Source organism: Vanellus vanellus, assembly GCF_965231255.1.
Source record: "Vanellus vanellus genome assembly, chromosome: 2".
Taxonomy (NCBI): domain Eukaryota; kingdom Metazoa; phylum Chordata; class Aves; order Charadriiformes; family Charadriidae; genus Vanellus; species Vanellus vanellus.
In genome coordinates, this window is record NC_138906.1 from 23022547 (window position 1) to 23041746 (window position 19200).

General features: G+C 41.2%; 1 protein-coding gene across 1 annotated transcript in view; it reads right to left on the minus strand.

Moving 5' to 3' along the window:
• Positions 1 to 201: 201 nt before the first annotated feature.
• The window catches only part of LOC309669028 (macrophage mannose receptor 1-like), a 40630-nt gene continuing 21631 nt past the window's right edge, over positions 202 to 19200 (minus strand). The window contains exons 20-30 of the mRNA XM_082479597.1: positions 14227 to 14369; positions 12961 to 13066; positions 11965 to 12161; positions 10194 to 10296; positions 9305 to 9537; positions 7969 to 8134; positions 6246 to 6398; positions 3227 to 3343; positions 2801 to 2968; positions 1608 to 1643; positions 202 to 1258 (exon numbers count right to left, since the gene is read on the minus strand). Coding sequence (XP_082335723.1) covers positions 1059 to 1258; positions 1608 to 1643; positions 2801 to 2968; positions 3227 to 3343; positions 6246 to 6398; positions 7969 to 8134; positions 9305 to 9537; positions 10194 to 10296; positions 11965 to 12161; positions 12961 to 13066; positions 14227 to 14369 — 1622 coding nt within the window. The 3' untranslated portion in view covers positions 202 to 1058. The remainder of the gene's footprint in view (positions 1259 to 1607; positions 1644 to 2800; positions 2969 to 3226; positions 3344 to 6245; positions 6399 to 7968; positions 8135 to 9304; positions 9538 to 10193; positions 10297 to 11964; positions 12162 to 12960; positions 13067 to 14226; positions 14370 to 19200) is intronic.

A 19200-nucleotide genomic window follows, 5' to 3' on the forward strand; every position in this document is an offset into this window, starting at 1 on the left:
TTAGTGGCAGGTGCCCTCCTGTGGCTTAGAGAAAGGTGTTTTCATAACTCAGAAGGGTTGATGCATGTCTTAAAATTTGCAGAATGATAAACTGTCCCCTGAGGCAAGCACTGCTATATTGTACAATTGAAGAATAGCTGAAAAAGGGTCTAGACAGTATATTAAAAAAGGAAATTATAACAAAAGATGGAAGAATTGATTTTCAAAAAGTACATCAGTAATTTTATTTCTCTAAACTGGAGAGTTATGTATAGCAGTATAAGACAGCCGTTTATTATATATGCTTGGATTTGAAAAGGGGCATCTCTGCATACTGAAAGCATTATTACTGAAATAAAATCCAATGGGAAGATCATCTACTGTTGTATTTTATTATTAATTTGAACCTGGCAGAAAAATGTTGATATTTACAGAGTAATAGAAAAGTGCAAGGCTGTAGGAAATGGCATAATTATTCCCAAAATTCAGACTAGAAATTGGAATAAAGGAGTCTCTTCAATTTTTTTTTTTTTTTTTGCATCTTTCCATCTATTTTCTGGTAAGGAAATAATATTTAATTCACAGGTGTGGGTATTATAACAAGTTTTACATGAATGAAAAGATAATATCATGAACTGTGAAGCTGAAGATCTGAAATGAGCAGTGTTTCCCATCATAGTCTAGATAACACTGAAGTAATACAGCAGGAAAAGTAATGTAAAGATGTGGGTAATGATTTCCCCTGTGTGTAAAAAGAAGAATTTCTATATTGAGTCAAATAAAATCATTTCACGTAGTAAATATCTGTGAGAATCTTCCCGTAACACCTCTGGAGCCAGCTTTTCAGCCATTCTCATTTATGTGAAAAAAAAAAAAAAAAAAGTATACTCCCCAAACTAAACAAAAGAAACTGTAACACACTGTGGGAAATTTTGAAGGGACTATATATCTGTGTGTATTTATATAAATCCATGAACTTTATTTTTGTGACGAGAGGAGACTATTATCTGGGTAGGAAAATGCAAAGCTGATTCATAGGCTGGTTTTTGTTAGTTGGAATATATGGGCATTTTGTCAGACTACATGTCAGTATGTGCATCTTTTTCTTGGATATCCACAGTTTCTTCTGGTCCACTCATTCTGGTTGAAATATGTAGCTGGTGTTGTCTTTTCCTCCTCAAGTAGAAATAAATTATACTTCCAGCTCCAACTATAGAAAGGGCTAGAAGAACTAGCAGCCAAATGATGCCAGCGGAAAGTACTTTGTCCATTTTCCCTTCTGTAAGTGGATGAAATTGAATCAACACCTTTGACCTAGATTTCAGAATCTAACAATTCCTGGGATTTCTCTAACTAGAAATCAAACAAATGCAATATACGTGTAGATTTTCAGTTCAACAAGTGGCTTTGTTATTTTTTTTAAATAACACAACCAAAGAAAATATAATTAAATCTGGTCAAAACCCAGTTTACTTCAGAATAACCTCTACTTCCTATACCTATATTCAGATAAAGTTTATGGACTCTTTAAATACTCTCAAAACTAATACCTAGAAACTATGTAATTATATTCTTGTTGTATTTGAGCATCTCCTTATAATTCTACTTAAAAGTAAGTATTCACTTACCTGTATTTTCTGTTGACATCTCTGTGTTTTCAGGAGCTTTTGAAAGGAAAATAAAATGTTTATTCTGAATGCTTTTAAAAACAGGCAATTTAATCTTCCCGACTACAGTTATTCCTGACAATTCCCCCTAAATCCACTTGCTGGTAACTGTTGCTCTCCCAGAGAGATGGAGCCAAGCATGGGTAAATGTCTAGTAGGATGATTGGCTCTTCTTTCCAAGAACATCTGACCTCCTCAGCCGAGATACCCAACAAGATATGAAATTAGAGTCAGATTTCTGTTATTTCTTCAAGTGTTTTCAAATGCGTTCATTTACGAGAAACTGCCCTCAGGATCCTTAATCATTTTAAGGTGTTTTCTGAAACATGAAAAATTTCCTGAGTGGAGGTTTCAAGTGTTAGAGATGTATCACTAGCTTTTAACTTGAGCTGAAGAGGACCTTCTGTGAGTTTAGCCCCTTGTGTCAGAGGCAACTAGTCCATGTGGATGTGTTTCCTATGGTAATTGCACTTCCTAAAGTTAGCAGGTAAGGGAAAGGTGAACAGAAATATCAAATTTAATCAAACAAAATGTTCATGTTCTGGACCACTTTCATTTAATCTCAGTCGGCCAACTCTTGCATTTTTGTGCAGGTGATAATTTTGCTATCAGGATAGTACCGGCATTTTATTAAACATGATAAACAGTGCCACAAGAATGCATGTTATCGTATTCCTCTAATCCATCAGCTCAAAGGAGAGTAATGACAGGAATCACCAATTCCAGTATTTGTACAATACAGAGTTTTCATTGCACTCATCAATACAAGCTTTTCCTTTTTTGAATAGTCAGCTGAAACTAAACAAAATGTTGCTTTTGAGCTTGGATTGTGTGATATTTGAGGGAAAATTGTACTGAAAACTGGCTTTTTAATAAAAATGAGTGCTCTTTTAGCATTCTTTTGCCTAAACATAGGGGTCTGAAGTATTCATGATGGCTGCACAGGGGTGATGGTAATTTTACAGGACTTCTGTAGCCTCCTGAGGAGGCAGTTGGAAGCCATGTGGGACTAATCAGTATTTAGGCAGCTGAATCCTGCTATTAGGCTCTATTGGTTTTGCACACAAACCTGTAGTGTTTTACATTTTTACGTTATACAACGAAAATACCTTATCAGGCATTACTAACCATAATGTATTAGAAATATTACTTACTTTTTGGTTTTTTACAGATATATCCTTTTGTGAAAGAACAGATGTTGGTGTTCCAGTAGCCAGACAATGCACATACTTCTCCACACTCCTTATGTCTTTTGTTTGAAGGTTCTCCCATTTGCCAGTTGACAAAATCCATTGCAGATTTGTCTGTCCATAACCACTGTCCTAATATTTAAAATGAGCATATATGTATAAAGTACGGGGGTTTAGACAGTAAGTTGTGATGGAGAAAGCAAACAATTATAACATGAATAAGTAGTTAAATATTTCAGTTACATTTGCAAGCATATATGAGCATGCTTTGAAATAAACTTTCTATTTTTTTTTATATATGTGTACTTTCAAGTATACAAAGTTGCTTTCTTTTTAATATCATCATTTTGTATGATACGATAATGTATGATTAAAGATTGAAGATACTACCTCTGTCATTTTCTTTTAGTCCTATCCAAAAGTTCGGTGATTTTCCATGGAGGATCTTAATGGTGTCTGACAGAAAGTTTGCTTCAGTATAGTCTCCTACTGATACCAAATTAGCAGCTGAAAAAATATTAATGAACACATCACAATGTCTCATTTTCCTACAATTTAAGTCAATCAACACAAAAAAAATATGCTAAAAGATGTAAAAGACGCTGATTCTTGCATGTAATATCCACTAGTCTCATTATGGTTATTATATCGCTATGTTATATTTTGAGCATGACTGTGAGCTGTATGGATGCAAATCAGCAGAAAGACATGGATTTTTGTTTAGCCTTTGGTATTTTAGAGAAGAAAAATTGTTTTCCTGCAGTATGGTTTGGAAGAGTCCAACCACACTGCAGAATGTGATGCAAGTAGGCTGAACGTGGTACATATGATGTAGTCAGCACCTTGCTACTACAGCTCTGTCACCCATCAGTGGCCGGGCAGCATTTTTGGCAGTACCTGATGCTATGTACTGCAGGGATAGATAGGATGTGTGAGCAGCTAGAGGTTGCTGTCCAGAAGATGTCCAGAAGTTGATTTATAATTGCCATATGCCCTGGCATTACAAATACACAAAGCCATGTTGGGATCATCAGGAAATGACCACCTTCCTGGGTAGCGTGTAGGCAAAGGTGTAAGAATTTAGAGTATGGACCAATGTCCAAATGCGACCTTTTATTCTGGTATAATGTTTAATTTTTCTAGTAATTTCTAGGACCATTTCAGGAATTCTATTGTCACACAGCTGTCAAGTAAAATGCCTTTGCAAAGCTCCTTTTTCTGTTTATTCAGTCATAGGTCAGTGTTTTCATGCATATGAGGATGTGCTTCTAGAAACCCTTGTATTCTCTCTTATGATTAGAAGACTATCACTCAGACATATAGTGCTAATGTATGGGAAGTTTCCTATTCTTAGTCACACTGAAACGCATGCTGCATACAAGCAATGCTTAGTGAACAGTCAGAAGAAATCAGAAACGTGAAGTGTCTTTTCCTCTCCCCTGATTTTGAAGACTGTCACTCCAGTCTTCAAAAAGGGCAAGAAGGAGGACCCGGGTAACTATAGACCGGTCAGCCTCACCTCCATCCCTGGGAAACTGATGGAGCAGCTTATCCTTGGTGCCCTCTCAAGGCATATCAAGGATAAGAGGGTTATTAGGGGCAGTCAGCATGGCTTTTCCAAGGGGAAGTCATATTTGACCAACCTCATAGCCTTTTATGAGGAAATAACGAGGTGGATGGATGATGGCAGAGCGGTGGATGTGGTCTACCTTGACTTCAGTAAAGCATTTGACACGGTCTCCCACAGCATCCTCATGGCTAAACTGAGGAAGTGTGGACTGGATGACCGGATAATTAGGTGGACTGCGAACTGGCTGAAGGAGAGAAGCCAGAGAGTCGTAGTCAATGGGGCAGAGTCCAGTTGGAGGCCGGTAACCAGCGGAGTGCCTCAAGGGTCGGTACTGGGGCCCATATTATTCAATATATTCATTAATGATTTAGATGAGGGAATTGAGTGTACTATCAGCAAGTTTGCTGATGACACTAAGCTAGGAGGAGTGGCTGACACGCCAGAGGGCTGTGCTGCCATCCAGAGAGACTTGGACAGGCTGGAGATTTGGGCAGGGAATAACTTCATGAAATACAACAAGGGAAAGTGTAGGGTCCTACATCTGGGCAGAAACAACCCCAGGTTCCAGTATAGGATGGGGAGCTACCTGTTAGAGAGCAGTGTAGAGGAAAGGGACCTGGGGGTCCTGGTGGACAGCAGGATGACCATGAGCCAGCACTGTGCCCTTGTGGCCAAGAAGGCCAATGGCATCCTGGGCTGTATTAGAAGGGGGGTGGTTAGCAGATCGAGAGAGGTCCTCTTTCCCCTCTACTCTGCCCTGGTGAGACTGCATCTGGAATATTGTGTCCAGTTCTGGGCCCCTCAGTTCAAGAAGGACAGAGAGCTGCTGGAGAGAGTCCAGCGTAGGGCAACTAAGATGATTAAGGGAGTGGAGCATCTCCCTTATGAGGAAAGACTGAGGGAGCTGGGTCTCTTTAGTTTGGAGAAGAGGAGACTGAGGGGTGATCTTATTAGCGTTTATAAATATATAAAGGGGGAATGTCATGAGGATGGAGCCAGGCTCTTCTCAGTAGCGACCAGTGATAGGACAAGGGGTAATGGATTCAAGCTGGAACACAAGAGGTTCCACTTAAATCTGAGAAGAAACTTCTTCTCAGTGAGGGTGACAGAGCACTGGCACAGGCTGCCCAGGGAGGTTGTGGAGTCTCCTTCTCTGGAGACATTCAAAACTCGCCTGGACGCCTTCCTGTGCAACCTCATCTAGGTGTTCCTGCTCCGACAGGGGGATTGGACTAGATGATCTTTTGAGGTCCCTTCCAGTCCCTAGCATACTGTGATACTGTGATACTGTGATCCACATACAGCTCTTCTCTCCAGACTGTAGACGGCAGTTAGGGCTGTTCCAGAGCAGGAGCTGCATGGCTGGCTGTATTTTACTGGTTCCTGAAAGCTAAACGGTGCCTCCATCTCGTTTCTTGTCCGGCCAGTGAGGTCCAATTAATAAACTGTGCCCTGGAACTAACAAAGACAACTTTCCTATGAGTTTGTGTCTCCTAGTTTACACTGTGTGTGGATTCCCTTATGTTTGGGAAGGGAAGGCTAGCCCTGCAGCCTGCGCCTCAGTGGGACTCTAAAAGTGTGTATCTCCCTACCCAGTTACTGACTTCCATAAAACTAGTAGGAATTTCATATTTTTGAGATATTCGTATTTCACGTGGTATTTGAGATATCAGAGGCCTCTGTCTCTGACAAAGTTTAGTTTTATTGTGAAAAAGCATGCTCAGAAAAGCGAGCTAAAAAGCACTGTTTGAAGTTTTAAAGTAAGATTTCCTTAGCAATATTACCCATTATTTTATGTGTTTAGTTACATCCTCAATCTTTCTAAAACAACACGTTTACCTAGTCGGGCACATTCCTGATGAGCTTGAGACCAGCTTCTTTTCCTGGAGGCCTCAAAGTAATAGCAGTGGCCATGGAAAGGTATCCAAGATTTGTGTCCTGTTGATTCGGGGCATTTTCCAGGAAGTTGCGGGGGCTCAGTAGGGGCCATTACTGGTGAGAGATCAGGTAGTTGGAACCGTTATTTTATAAAATTTGTTTTGCCCGTTATACTAGTCAAACAAAACTGAACAGACTATACAAAGTTTGTCATCATAGAAAAAATGAAGCAAGTTCTAAGAAGATCTTGAATATGGATTTGATTTTGTGTTTGAGAGCATATTGTGCTTCATATGCATTTATCAAGGTGATCAGGAAGATACACTAGTCTATAAGAAGTATAGATTCTATCTAGTGATGATTTTTGTAATCACTCTAGTCAATAAGATATCCAGCTGATTTTCTGGCATAAATGTCTGCCTAATTAGTTAAAACTGCTATTTTTAAAATGTCCTCTGACACTTCAGTATCATTTTTTAACAGGATCAAAAGCTGATAGCAGAAATTGTGATTGTGAGTGAAAGTGTTGGTATATCTAAACATGGTTTGCAGGATTTTTTATTTAACTGCATCCTGAATAAATTCTGTAGTGATTGATATAATAGGAAGATTTTGGATGAGAAGATAAATGCAGATGGAACGAAAATTAAATGTTCTGCCAAATTACATTTTCTTCCTGTGAGTCTTCTACAGTCTATTTCTTTCCGTATTAAGGAACATTCAGCTCTCAAATTAGATTCCAGACTATTAAAGTCGAAATAGACATTATATATTAAATCTGAGGATTTTTGTCAAATTACAACATCTTTGAATGTAATTTGGCATGCAATTTTAAATTTTCTAATGATTCAAGATCTTCCATAATGGTGACAAAAACAAGAATACAGCTAAATTGTGAAATCGTATTTATACTTATTTCCATAGAAATTATAGAAGTTTGTGCTTGGAAGGCTCCTCAAGGGGTTATATTTACTTCATCCTTGTGCTCACAGATGACATGAAGTTGATATGTAATTATATAATTTCTAACAGATATTTGTCCCGCCTGTTCTTAGCAGCCTGTAGTGATGGAGATTCCCTGACCTGTCCGAAGTATTTATTAAAGGCTTCTGTACTGATACAATTAGAAGGTTTTCCTTGCTGTATTTAAGTCTGTTACTCCTTTCCAACTCATATCAGACATAGGGAAGAATTTAATGTCATTCCTTAGGGCTTATTTTTAATATTTAAAATTGATAATCTGGTTTCTCTTAGACTTCTGTTTCTTAGTCTTTTGTCCAACTCCAATTATAATCTTTCCTTTTAATTCTTGTTTCCTGGTCATCTGAAAACCCTAGCTGACTGAGAGCCTTTTCAAGCTTTGGTGACCCAAACTGGATACAGAAGTTCATCTGATGCCTAATCAAAATAGATCTCATAGCAAGTGAATGACTTTTCCTATTAGAATGAATAGCTAAGAAATTAATGAATATTCAATCCTTTGTTTCTTAGGCTTTTGGTAATTATTATTATGAATTAATTTACTTCTGGGAATAATTTTTGTCAATATTTAGAGCTCGTTAGTTAGCTACTCGTGTCTTCCTGTATACTACTGTATAAGTATTTTTCCAGTGGCTTATTATATTTAGCATAGTTGATGAATCCACACAACCTCTAGTTTAGACACCTATATTCGATCACTTACCATCCGACTTTTTACAGACAGAGAAGAGTTTTTCCTTGCAAGAAGCTGTCTTCCAGGTGCCATCAGTGTCTAGGTAGACACATGCTAATGTCTGTTTTGGTTCCCCACTGGACCACTTGCTGTAAACTAATCTCCATCTGTCAGTCCATTGATACTTGCCATTGGTCTGGAAGGAAAATCTATATGGTAATTTCAAGGTTGCTGAGAGTGACATAGCTACTACATAGGATCCTCAAGAGGACTCTCATGTAACCAGTATGGAATCATATGCTTGCTACTGCCCCCTTTTTGTGCTTGTAAATGTTAACTGCCACAAAATGTACCATGTCTGTTATCCACAAATGTGAATGCAGAATGATTTTCTTTTCTGCCCTCCAAAAAGTATCTAACATAAATTCAGAGCATTTTTCAAGCACTGGGAAATGGGAAGGGGGCGTGAGAGAAGGCATAAATCTGGGAGTCAGATAAGACATCATGTTGGTAGGACCACCCAAAGGTCTGCATGGAAAATGAAAGTGTGGGTGGGAGTGTTCTTAATAAGCAGTGCTGATCACCATTGCTTTTGTTGTAGTTACTGTGAGTGTGAATCATGGGGAAGAGTGTAGCATGTCAAAACACACCTACCATCCAAATGTTCACCCTCCCCTGTCATACAACTGATGTAGACATCTCACAAACAGATTTATTTTTCCATACTATTCTAACTTCTAAATGGGAGCAATTACACCAATTGCATTTTCAAATGAAAACATATATCCAGTAGTCAATATGTACCATATCATATAACTTCCAGGTTCCTTTAACTAATTTTTACCCTTCTTTCTGTTCACAGCTGTATTTTGCTACTGCTACAATAAATAAGACTGTTCTAGTAGAATGTGTGAGCATAAATACACATCTAAAAAACATCTGTTCACAGGTCTCAGATGTGCAACCTGAGATGCCATGTCACTGATCACTGTGGTACATAAAGGCATGGCAGAAGCGCAGGATGCATGTTGTTCCTGGAATATCTTTTATATTAAAATAAACTCAAAATGTGGGAGATTTTACAAGTTATATTCCAGACCATTTAAATGACTCACACAGCACAAACACACAGCATTGTTATATACTGGCTTGCAGGAGCATTTCCTTGTGCATGTAAGAGTTCTTAGGTCATTAAAATCTCTACGGTATGAGTCTTATTTGAAGAACTGCAGCGTCAATGGGTATTGTACTGATGTGTTTTCAGCACTACACCGTCAGAAATTCCTATAGGTTACGAGAAGAGAGTATAAAGTAAGATCAGGTCCAGTCTCAGCTTGACTATCTGTATGTCACGTGATGTTCTTACCGTGTTGCTGTTAAGACCAATCCACAGAGGCTCTCCATATTCCTGTGCAAATAAGAACAACAGCGCCTGGCTATATGGGTCCAAAATGCTGGCAAGCTCTGAGGCATTGTTATTGCAGTTTTTCTGTGCTTCATCCCAATTCATTTTGGAATGGGTGACAGAATAGCTAATGCCACCAGAATGGTGAAAAGTAAAGTCCAGCACTGTTGATGATGACTTAAAGAGTTCAGGATCTGTAGCAATAAGGAAAAAAAAACCACACCCCAAGATTAGTTAAATCTGGAGGCCACATATTTGACTTGAGCAACTGAATAAGAACTTCATTATTTACAAACCTAGTGGAAAATTGCTAATGGAATTGAACACCTTCTCATTAGTTATTTATAAGTAACAGATAACTTTAAAATCACAGTGAATTTTCTGGATGAAAGAAATAACATTTTCAGCCTATGAGAATTTTGAATCAGTATCTTATATTGCAAAGGCAAATTCACCCTATCAGTCAAAAATTACACACCAATCCTGTGTGTTTTCAAAATACTCTTTGCAGCTTAGCAGCTTTGTGACTATCAGGTTTATTTGGATAAATGTAGAACTGACCAGTTATGATAATCTGTAGGTCATTGTGAACCTATGTAATTAAAATGGTTGTGGTTTTTAGCTATTTAATTCCACTGTTAAAAATAAAATCCTTTTGCTTTCCTAAATTCTGATAATTTATTTATCATTCCCTTCTCCAAAACATTGCTAACACTGGGATGCAGGATAGGCCCTTAGATTTTACTGATCCTTTACCTAAAAAATGATAACTGACCTAAAGCATGTTAAAAAAGGAAATTTATTTTAATCTCTGTGTTCTAAATTTTAAGATTAGTGATAAAGAACTCACCACTATTCTTCTGGCATATGTATCCTTTGGACTTATAACACTCCTCATTGTCCCATTTTCCTGTGTCATCAGCATGACCTCTCTTCAGAGAAACACAATCAAACTGTCGGAGTAAGGGAAAGAGTATGAGTACATTGATATTGGAAGTTATAAAACAAAGTACTGTAACCCCCTGGGTAGTTTTACTCCTTTTTTCTTTGAATTCTGATATTGCAAGGTTTGTGTTACAACTCCCCAAACACCTTCCTTTTATCCTTTTCAGTCCTTTCTGGGCTCCTCTGTGGTGGCCAGCTCCACCTTGGTACTGTCTTGTAAATCTTTGTGATCTTCAGCTCAGCCTGCTTGTTCATTTGGTTATTTTTGAGGAGATGTAGTTGAAAGGCACTATTATTTTCAAGAACTTTCTGTCACACCTTCTGTCTCCACTAATGAATGACTATCAGTAAGTTTGTAGAATCAGAACGGAATAAAAATAAATGGAGGACATGCTTTGCATTTGACTTGCAAAGCCAACTTTAAATAGTGGTTACTCTTGATAGAATCATCTAAATGATGGTCCTTGACAGAGTTACGATCAGCTTTAGTTCTTAGAATTTCTCTCGCGGCTCCACGAGATCAGGTGCTCAGTTCTTAAGCAACTGCAACTTCAAGTTTATTACAACCTGCAACAGCCTACTAAGCTGCCACACAGAAATTTTAGGAACACCTGTTTTAGTGGGCCTTGACTCTTAAGAAACTTTAGTTTCTTAAGCTTGAGTAACTTTTTGATGTTATTTCACTCCTTTGAAAAGGATCTTCGGAAGGAGATAGCTGTTAGTATCTTCAAGGCGAAGGAGAAAAGTAGAATGTGCTTTTGCACAGTCCTTTTTTTCCCCTGCTTGATATTTCCCAGGAGCTTTATTAGAGCTGCAGTAAAGTAGAGCTATGTATTGTGCTGTATCCTATATGTCTTCCTGCATGCCTTGGCCAATGGCTGGATGGGCAAGAGCAGAATGAATTGGCTCAGGTACAGATCAAGCTGGTTGTCTAGAGGTATGATTTCTGGGTTCTCTAGAGGTGTAGATACTAAAATGAAGGGAGGATGGACAGTGAGTGGAATGACATAGTGTGAAGGGCAGGTTCTGAAAGCAAGATATGGAAGTAAATGGAAGAAAGGCAATGTGGGCATGCAAATCAGTCCACATTGGTCTGAATATGTAGGATGTTATTTTATTTACAACATTCTGAGGTTTAATTTCAGTGCTAACAGTGGAGAGAGTTTGATTGGTTTAGAAAGTAGTTGACATTGGCCCTTAGCAATTCAACTACAAATTTAAATAGGGAAGGAGTAGAAAAAAAATGAACTCTTTCCTCTTGCATCCTCTCCTCCTTCCTTTCCAGACATGAGTTACCTTTTCAAACCTGAAAATATTTCCAATATATATTAACTTCTGAAACGCTAATGTTGCATTTACATTTTACATGTTCTCCAAAATGAACAGCAAATTACTATGAAAAAGAAAACTTTATTCCTTCTATCCAATCTTTATTCAATCTGTCCATTGCTGCAATTTTGCCAAAGAATCTGGCAAAATTACAGCAATGCCATTTTGTACTCCCAAGATAGCTAGAATACTCAAACATGGAAACTTTTTATCACTAATCCCATGTAAAGATAGATGAACAACTTGGGGAGAAGGCTGAGGCAATGTCTGTAGCAAAGTGAGCTGTTTACTTGAAATGGTATTGCTCCTCAGATTTAACTTGACGGTAAACGCTAAGTGGTATTTACGTGTTGCAGATTGTGGCCATCTTCTGGACGTAGACTGGGAAACAAAACACGTTCTACAAGTTTGGGGGAGTCTGGAGCCCAGTTTGTATAGGAGACAGCACTTCCATCACTCCAAACAAAGTTGAGTTCACTGAGTATGTCATTTAAGCCAATCCAGGGATCATTTGAAACATCCTTCAAATGGTAAGTGAGAAAAGCTGGAAAAAAGCCAATAGAAAAGATGAACGTGTCATGTCATCACTCAAGACAGGTCATAAACAACTCCTTAAGTATTTTGTTTGTTACAGTCTTGTAAATAGATTTTAATTAGTGTTTGATCAGAAATTTACCCAAGTTTATGATTTCAAGGTTATGCCAAGCCTTTGCCTGTGAAAAGTCTCAAAGAGTGAAAGTATTTGGAACTATGAAGCAAGATTGGAAAGAGGAAAGATAAAAAAAAAAAATAATGTCTGACCACCATGTTATCTGATGAGTTCACTTATTTCAACATTCAGGATGAGCTGATTGAGTGATGGAAATGTATGTATATAGCTATATACAGCTGCAAATGGAAGCCTGGGAACATAGGCAAGGTGAAAATGTGCCTTTCTCTGACATTCTACTCCCGAATTAAGTTGCAGAATATAGGCAATCATTTCAGAGATACAGTAATATATCCCTTTCTGTTTCTGGCAGAAAGACACCATGGGTGCCTTTTCTTTCTCTGTGTCTAAAACTACAAATGCCAGCTCTGGATTTGTTATTTTATGCTAATCGGTACCCTATAAATAATGGGAAGCAGTTTGTGTGGGACAGGAGGATGCGACCCTTAGCATCACTAGCATGACAGGTGGTTCCAGGTCTCCCAAAAACGTTTCATGTCATATAACTTATGTCGAGTCCACATATAAAATACATTTACATACTGTCTCTTTTTGAAACATTCTTCTTTACAGGAAATAACCACTGTATTCAGAGTAAATGCTATCTATTACCTAAAGGCCTGTTGCACTATACCTTGTACTTGTTCATTATGTATGCTCACTAGGTCTCCTCCAAGGCTTATACAATTTCTTCTCGCAGTAGACCAATATTCATAGGAAGAGCCAAAAAATTTGTAACACTAGGGAGAAATGAGTGTGGACTGTTAGTGAATGACAGCAAAAGGAATTTACATTGGAATTACACTAGTTTAAGTAGAAATTAGCCCAACTCAGACCCACAAAGTAATTTTGCAAAATTAACAGGGACTTAGCTCTGGAACCAAGTCAAAACCATTCACAAATTTTAAATTTACTGTGTCTTTTTGTGAGGGACTGAGAAAGTCAAAGCAAAACTCAAGCAACCATTTATAAATCACAGCAGGAGTCTGATGATAATCTAATGTGTTAACTAAATCAGAGATTTTGAGAAGTCATACTCCATCATTAGTAAAGATGAAAGAGCTGACTTTACAAGTAAAGCCCAGCCCAGGGTTTCATGTGGAATCACCTGAACTTTCTGAAAAACATTTTTGACCTAGAGCCTATGGTGAGTGTGCTCTCATATGTGTATTCAGTCTTTTTCATTTTCCAACTCTCTTACTAATGGAAGTGTATGACTCATGAGTTCTTAAAAAGTGCATAGTCATTACATTGCACGTACACATTCACCCTGAAAGGGTTTTGGTAGTTATGAGTGTGCATAGTGTGCCCTATCCATGTTTACAGCTCACCCTCTGCTCTGTGGCACACCAGTAGCACTGTTAGAGAATTGTCTTGGATAGTTTGTGGAAAATAACTCTGACAACTGTAACAAAAACGCAAAAAATGTTTACTGGCATAAACTCCACTGGTGTGAGTATCCATGGGTGCTTTCATAACAATATTGTATGTATTAGAAAATAGAACCTTTGCTTAATAAGCACACCAAGTTTGTCCCATTTGGGAAGAGGCAAGCATTGGATTGAAGTTTGTTTGGAAAAATTTGGCCTTATTTCTGATACATTCCAGCTCAAATGACTGGTTTTACACTATCGCTGGTACTTTCAGTTCAATTCAGTTCCATTTTTTGAAAGTATATACAATGTAGCAGTTTTTCCAATGTATCTGAGATGACCACTTCTCAGGAAAACAAAAACCTGTAAACCCATCATTTTGCAAGAATTGGGCAACTGGTTCAATTTTTAATGCAGCTTTGGATAATTAGTGTCAAAAAGTATCTGAGAGAAAAAAGGCATCTCATATATCTTTAAGTACCTTCCCAAGGACTAATAGCGTTGTGCTTAGGTGGATGTTATCATACCTGATTTTTAAACAAAAGCCAGTCTTCAGGACAGCCTCCAGGAGGTGAAGGTACTGCTGAAGGAAGTGTCGCGTTTTTAAAACTTTTGTGCCTCTCACAGATGTAGCCATTTGAAAAACCACAGCTGACATCATTCCACAAGCCTGAAATCAATTTAAGTGTAGATAATAAGACACTGAATAAGATTGAAATTTGTGGGAAAGTGAACTGACTTCTGTGCTTTTAGGTTTGAAAGCTATCTGCTTGGGAATGTGAGATAACATACTTCAGCCCAACTCTACCTCCCATCATCGCTGCTTGCAGGAGGACTTTGGTCCTGCTGGTACTGTGGGACTAGTGGCCACACAAGATGGCTGATGCGGCAACTCTGTCACCTCTGGGTAGAACCCATCCAAACAGCTTTGTTGCACTGAAACATGCAAGTGCAAAGTAATGCTTTATCAGTGAAAACACTGTAAAGTGTGAAACTCCATATATATTCTATTCCTTTACAAATTATTCTCTAATTATTTTTTGAAAGACCAATTTGCTGTTGATTTGCATAGAACAAAGTTGCCAACCCCCTCGAGTCGCCGAGGAGACCAGCTTCAGTGAAGGTAAGGCCTCACTGGGGAAGGGGATCGCGGCGGACAAGGCCGGTAAAGGGCTCTTTTGAGGGCTCTCGTAGCCGGGAAAAGCGGCTAGCTCCTGTCGGAACCGGCAGCTCGGGGGCGGGCTGCTGACGCGGCGGGGGCGGAGACAACGTCAGGCATGGCAGTTCTAAACGGGCTGCCCCAGCACGCGGGCAGCCAGTGGGCGTCACCCAGGCCCTCACTGCGGCACCGCAGTGGGAAGGGGCGACGAGGACGCAACTTTTCGCAGGTAGGTCACTGAGAGCCCTGCGTCCGAGCTGAGCACAAGCTGGGCAAACGCAAGCAGAGGAACATCGGTGTGCAGGGGCACAGGCTCAGGGCTTGCGGGAAGCTGACGGCAGAGATTCAGCACCTCCCACCACAAGAGAAGAACATGCCCCCAAAACAGTCAAGAGCTGCTGCGAGAAAGAATGTGGGAACTCAGACCGAGCTCCCACGAAAGCATGTGGCTGTGCAGGTTTCGGGCTGCAACGAATGCCGGAGCCTGGCACTGCTCTCACAGGGAGCCAGTGACTCTGCCTGCATACGGTGTGATCAAGTAAATGATCTGCTCAGGCAGGTAGTCGAACTGAAGGAAGAGGTAGAAAGGTTAAGAACTATCAGAGACTGTGAAAACGAAATAGACTGGTGGAGCCATACCCTGAGGCCAAGGCAGCAGGAAGAGGCTCCATTGGAAGTGGTTGATCCCCTTCCCTCCTGTGACCAGGCGGAAGGAGAGAACTTAAGGTATAAGGAGGAGTGGAGTCAGATCCCTCCCCGGAGAGGCAAGCGGAACCTCTCACAGCCCCCCTCACCATCCCAATTGCCCTTGCAGAATAGGTATGGGGCTTTGGAATTCGAAGACCAGGCGATCGAGGATGGAAAGGATGATCCATCCAGTGAGGCGCCCAGTGCTGGGCACTCATCCCGCCCCCTCAGGACTTCCTCAACCAAGAAAGAAAGGAAGGTAATTGTGGTAGGTGACTCCCTTCTGAGGGGAACAGAGGGCCCTATCTGTAGACCGGACCCATCCCACAGGGAAGTCAGCTGCCTCCCTGGGACCAGAATTAAGGACATAAGGAGAAAACTCCCTTCCCTGGTTAAGACATCAGATTACTACCCACTACTGATATTTCAGGTAGGTGGTGATGAGGTAAGTACCAGAAGTCTAAGGGCAATGAAGAATGACTTTAGGGCCCTGGGACGGCTGGTTAAGGGATCGGGAGCACAAAGAGTGTTCTCCTCTATCCCACCATTTGCAGGGGTTGACGAGGGGATAAATAGGAGGAGTCAGGAAATTAACTCCTGGCTCCAAGACTGGTGTATCCGGCAGAACTTTGGTTTTTTTTGATCATGGGCTCATCTACAGGAAACCAGGAAGCCTAACCCGAAGGGGAAGAAAGATCCTGGGACAAGAGCTAGCAGGGCTCATCTATAGGGCTTTAAACTAGGTTTGAAGGGGGATGGGGATGAGACCAGGATTACAAAAGTGGTGCCTGGGAGAAGTGTACCAGTGCTTCTGGATAAAAGTGTTAGCAAGGTCTTGCAGCCTGTCCCAGTGATGGTGGGGGATGGTGAATTGTGTGACAGCAAAGACATGAGGGGTAGTGATAATTTGGTAGCTACAGTAATGTCTGAGTACGATCAGGTGCAAATTAGGGCTTGTCCACCCAAGAAAGTGGCAGGACAATTAGCCCAGCTGAAGTGCATCTATACTAATGCACGCAGCATGGGAAATAAACAGGAGGAGCTGGAGGCTATTGTGCAGCAAGGAAACTATGATATAGTTGCCATCACAGAAACGTGGTGGGAGGACATACACAGGTGGAGTGCTGTAATTGATGGCTACCAAATCTTCAAAAAGGATAGGCAAGGAAGGAGAGGTGGTGGGGTGGCCCTTTATGTTAGAGGCAGTTTTGAACGTCTGGAACTTAACAGTGTGGATGACAACACTGAGTGTGTATGGATAAGAATTAAGGGGAAGGCCAATAAGGCAGACATCGTGATGGGAGTTTGTTATAGACCTCCTAATCAGGATGTAGAAGCCGATGAAGTATTCTATAAGCAGCTGGCAGAGGTCTCACGATCATCTGTCCTTATTCTTGTGGGGGACTTCAACTTCCCAGACGTCTGCTGGAAATACTATGCAGCAGAGAGGGAACAGTCATGGAGGTTCCTGGAGTGTGTGGAAGACAACTTCCTAACACAGCTGGTGAAGGAACCAACTAGGGGAAGTGCCCTACTGGACCTACTGTTTGTTAACAGAGAAGGTCTTGTGGGGGATGTAAAGGTTGGAGGTCGCCTTGGGCAGAGTGATCACGAAATGATAGAATTTTCAATTCTTGATCACGTAAGGCGGGCAGCCAGCAGAACTGCCACCTTGGATTTCCGAAGGGCAGACTTTAGCCTGTTTAGGAGCATGGTCGTGAGTGTCCCTTGGGAGGCAGTTTTGAAGAGCAAAGGTGCCCAGGAAGGCTGGGCATACTTCAAGCAGGTGCTCTTAAAAGCACAGGAGAAGGCCATCCCCTTGTCTCGAAAAACGAGCAGATGGGGAAGACGACCAGCCTGGCTAAATAGAGAACTTTGGCTGGACCTCAGGAAAAAAAGGAAAGTTTACATTCTCTGGAAAAGGGGGTTGGCAATTTATGAGGACTATCAAGATATAACAAAGCTATGTAGGGGGAAAATGAGAAGGGCCAAAGCTCAATCAGAACTCAGCTTGGCCACTGCAGTTAAAGACAATAAGAAGAGATTCTTTGAGTATATCAATAGATAAAGGAAGACTAGGGAAAATGTAGGCCCACTGGTGAATGAGACAGGTGCCCTAGTGGTCGAGGATGCAGAGAAGGCAGAGTTACTGAATGCCTGCTTTTCTTCGGTCTTCACTGCTAAAGATGTCCCTCATGAATCCCACACTCTGAAGGCAAAGGGGAAGGTCTGGAGAGAGGAAGATTTTCCCTCAGTTGAGGAGGACCGTGTCAGAGACCACTTGGCCAAGCTGGACATTCACAAGTCCATGGGCCCTGATGGCATGCATCCGCGAGTGCTGAGAGAGCTGGCGGATGTTATTGCTAGACCACTCTCCATCGTCTTTGAAGGGTCATGGAGAACAGGAGAGGTGCCTGAGGACTGGAGGAAGGCTGACATCACTCCAATCTTCAAAAAAGGCAAGAAGGAGGACCCAGGGAACTACAGACCAGTTAGTCTCACCTCTGTCCCTGGGAAGGTAATGGAGCGACTCATTCTGGATGTCATCTCCAAACACGTTGAGGAACAGGAAGTTATTGGAAGTGGTCAACATGGATTTACCAAGGGTAAATCATGCTTGACCAATCTGATAGCTTACTATGATGTTATAACTGGTTGGCTGGATGAGGGGAGAGTCATGGATGTCATCTACCTTGACTTTAGCAAGGCTTTTGACACTGTCTCCCATGACATCCTCATTAGGAAGCTGAGGAAGTATGGGCTAGATGAGGTGACAGTGAGGTGGATTGAGAGTTGGCTGCGGGACAGAACTCAGAGGGTTGTGATCAGCGGCACAGAGTCTAGTTGGAGGCCTGTAACCAGTGGTGTCCCCCAGGGGTCAATACTCGGTCCAATTTTGTTCAATATATTCATTAATGACCTGGATGAGGGGACAGAGTGTATCCTCAGCAAGTTTGCTGATGATACCAAACTGGGTGGGGTGGCTGACACCCCAGAGGGCCGTGCTGCCATCCAGCGTGACCTGGACAGGCTGGAGAGCTGGGCAGAGAAGAACCTAATGAGGTTCAACAAAAGCAAGTGCAAGGTCCTGCACCTGGGGAGGAAGAATGCTAGGCACCAGTACAGGTTAAGGGTGGACCTGCTGGGAAGTAGCTCGGAGGAGAAGGATCTGGGGGTTGTGGTAGACAGTAAATTATCCATGGCCCAGCAATGTGCCCTTGTCGCCAAAAAGGCCAATGGAATCCTGGGCTGCATAGGGAAGAGTGTGGCCAGTAGGTCGAGGGAGGTCATTCTCCCCCTCTACTCTGCACTGGTGAGGCCACAACTGGAATACTGTGTCCAATTTTGGGCTCCCCAGTTCAAGAGGGACAGGGAACTGCTGGAGCGAGTCCAGCGAAGGGCAACTAAGATGATTGAGGGCTTGGAGCATCTGCCTTATGAAGAAAGGCTGAGAGAGCTGGCACTCTTTAGCCTGGAGAAGAGAAGGCTGAGGGGAGACCTTATTATGGCGTACAAGAAGTATCTAAAGGGTGGGTTGAAGGAGGATGGAGCCAGGCTCTTTTCAATGGTTCCAAGTAACAGGACGAGGGGCAATGGGCACAAGTTAGAATACAGGAAGTTCCGTTCAAATACACGGAAACACTTCTTTATGGTG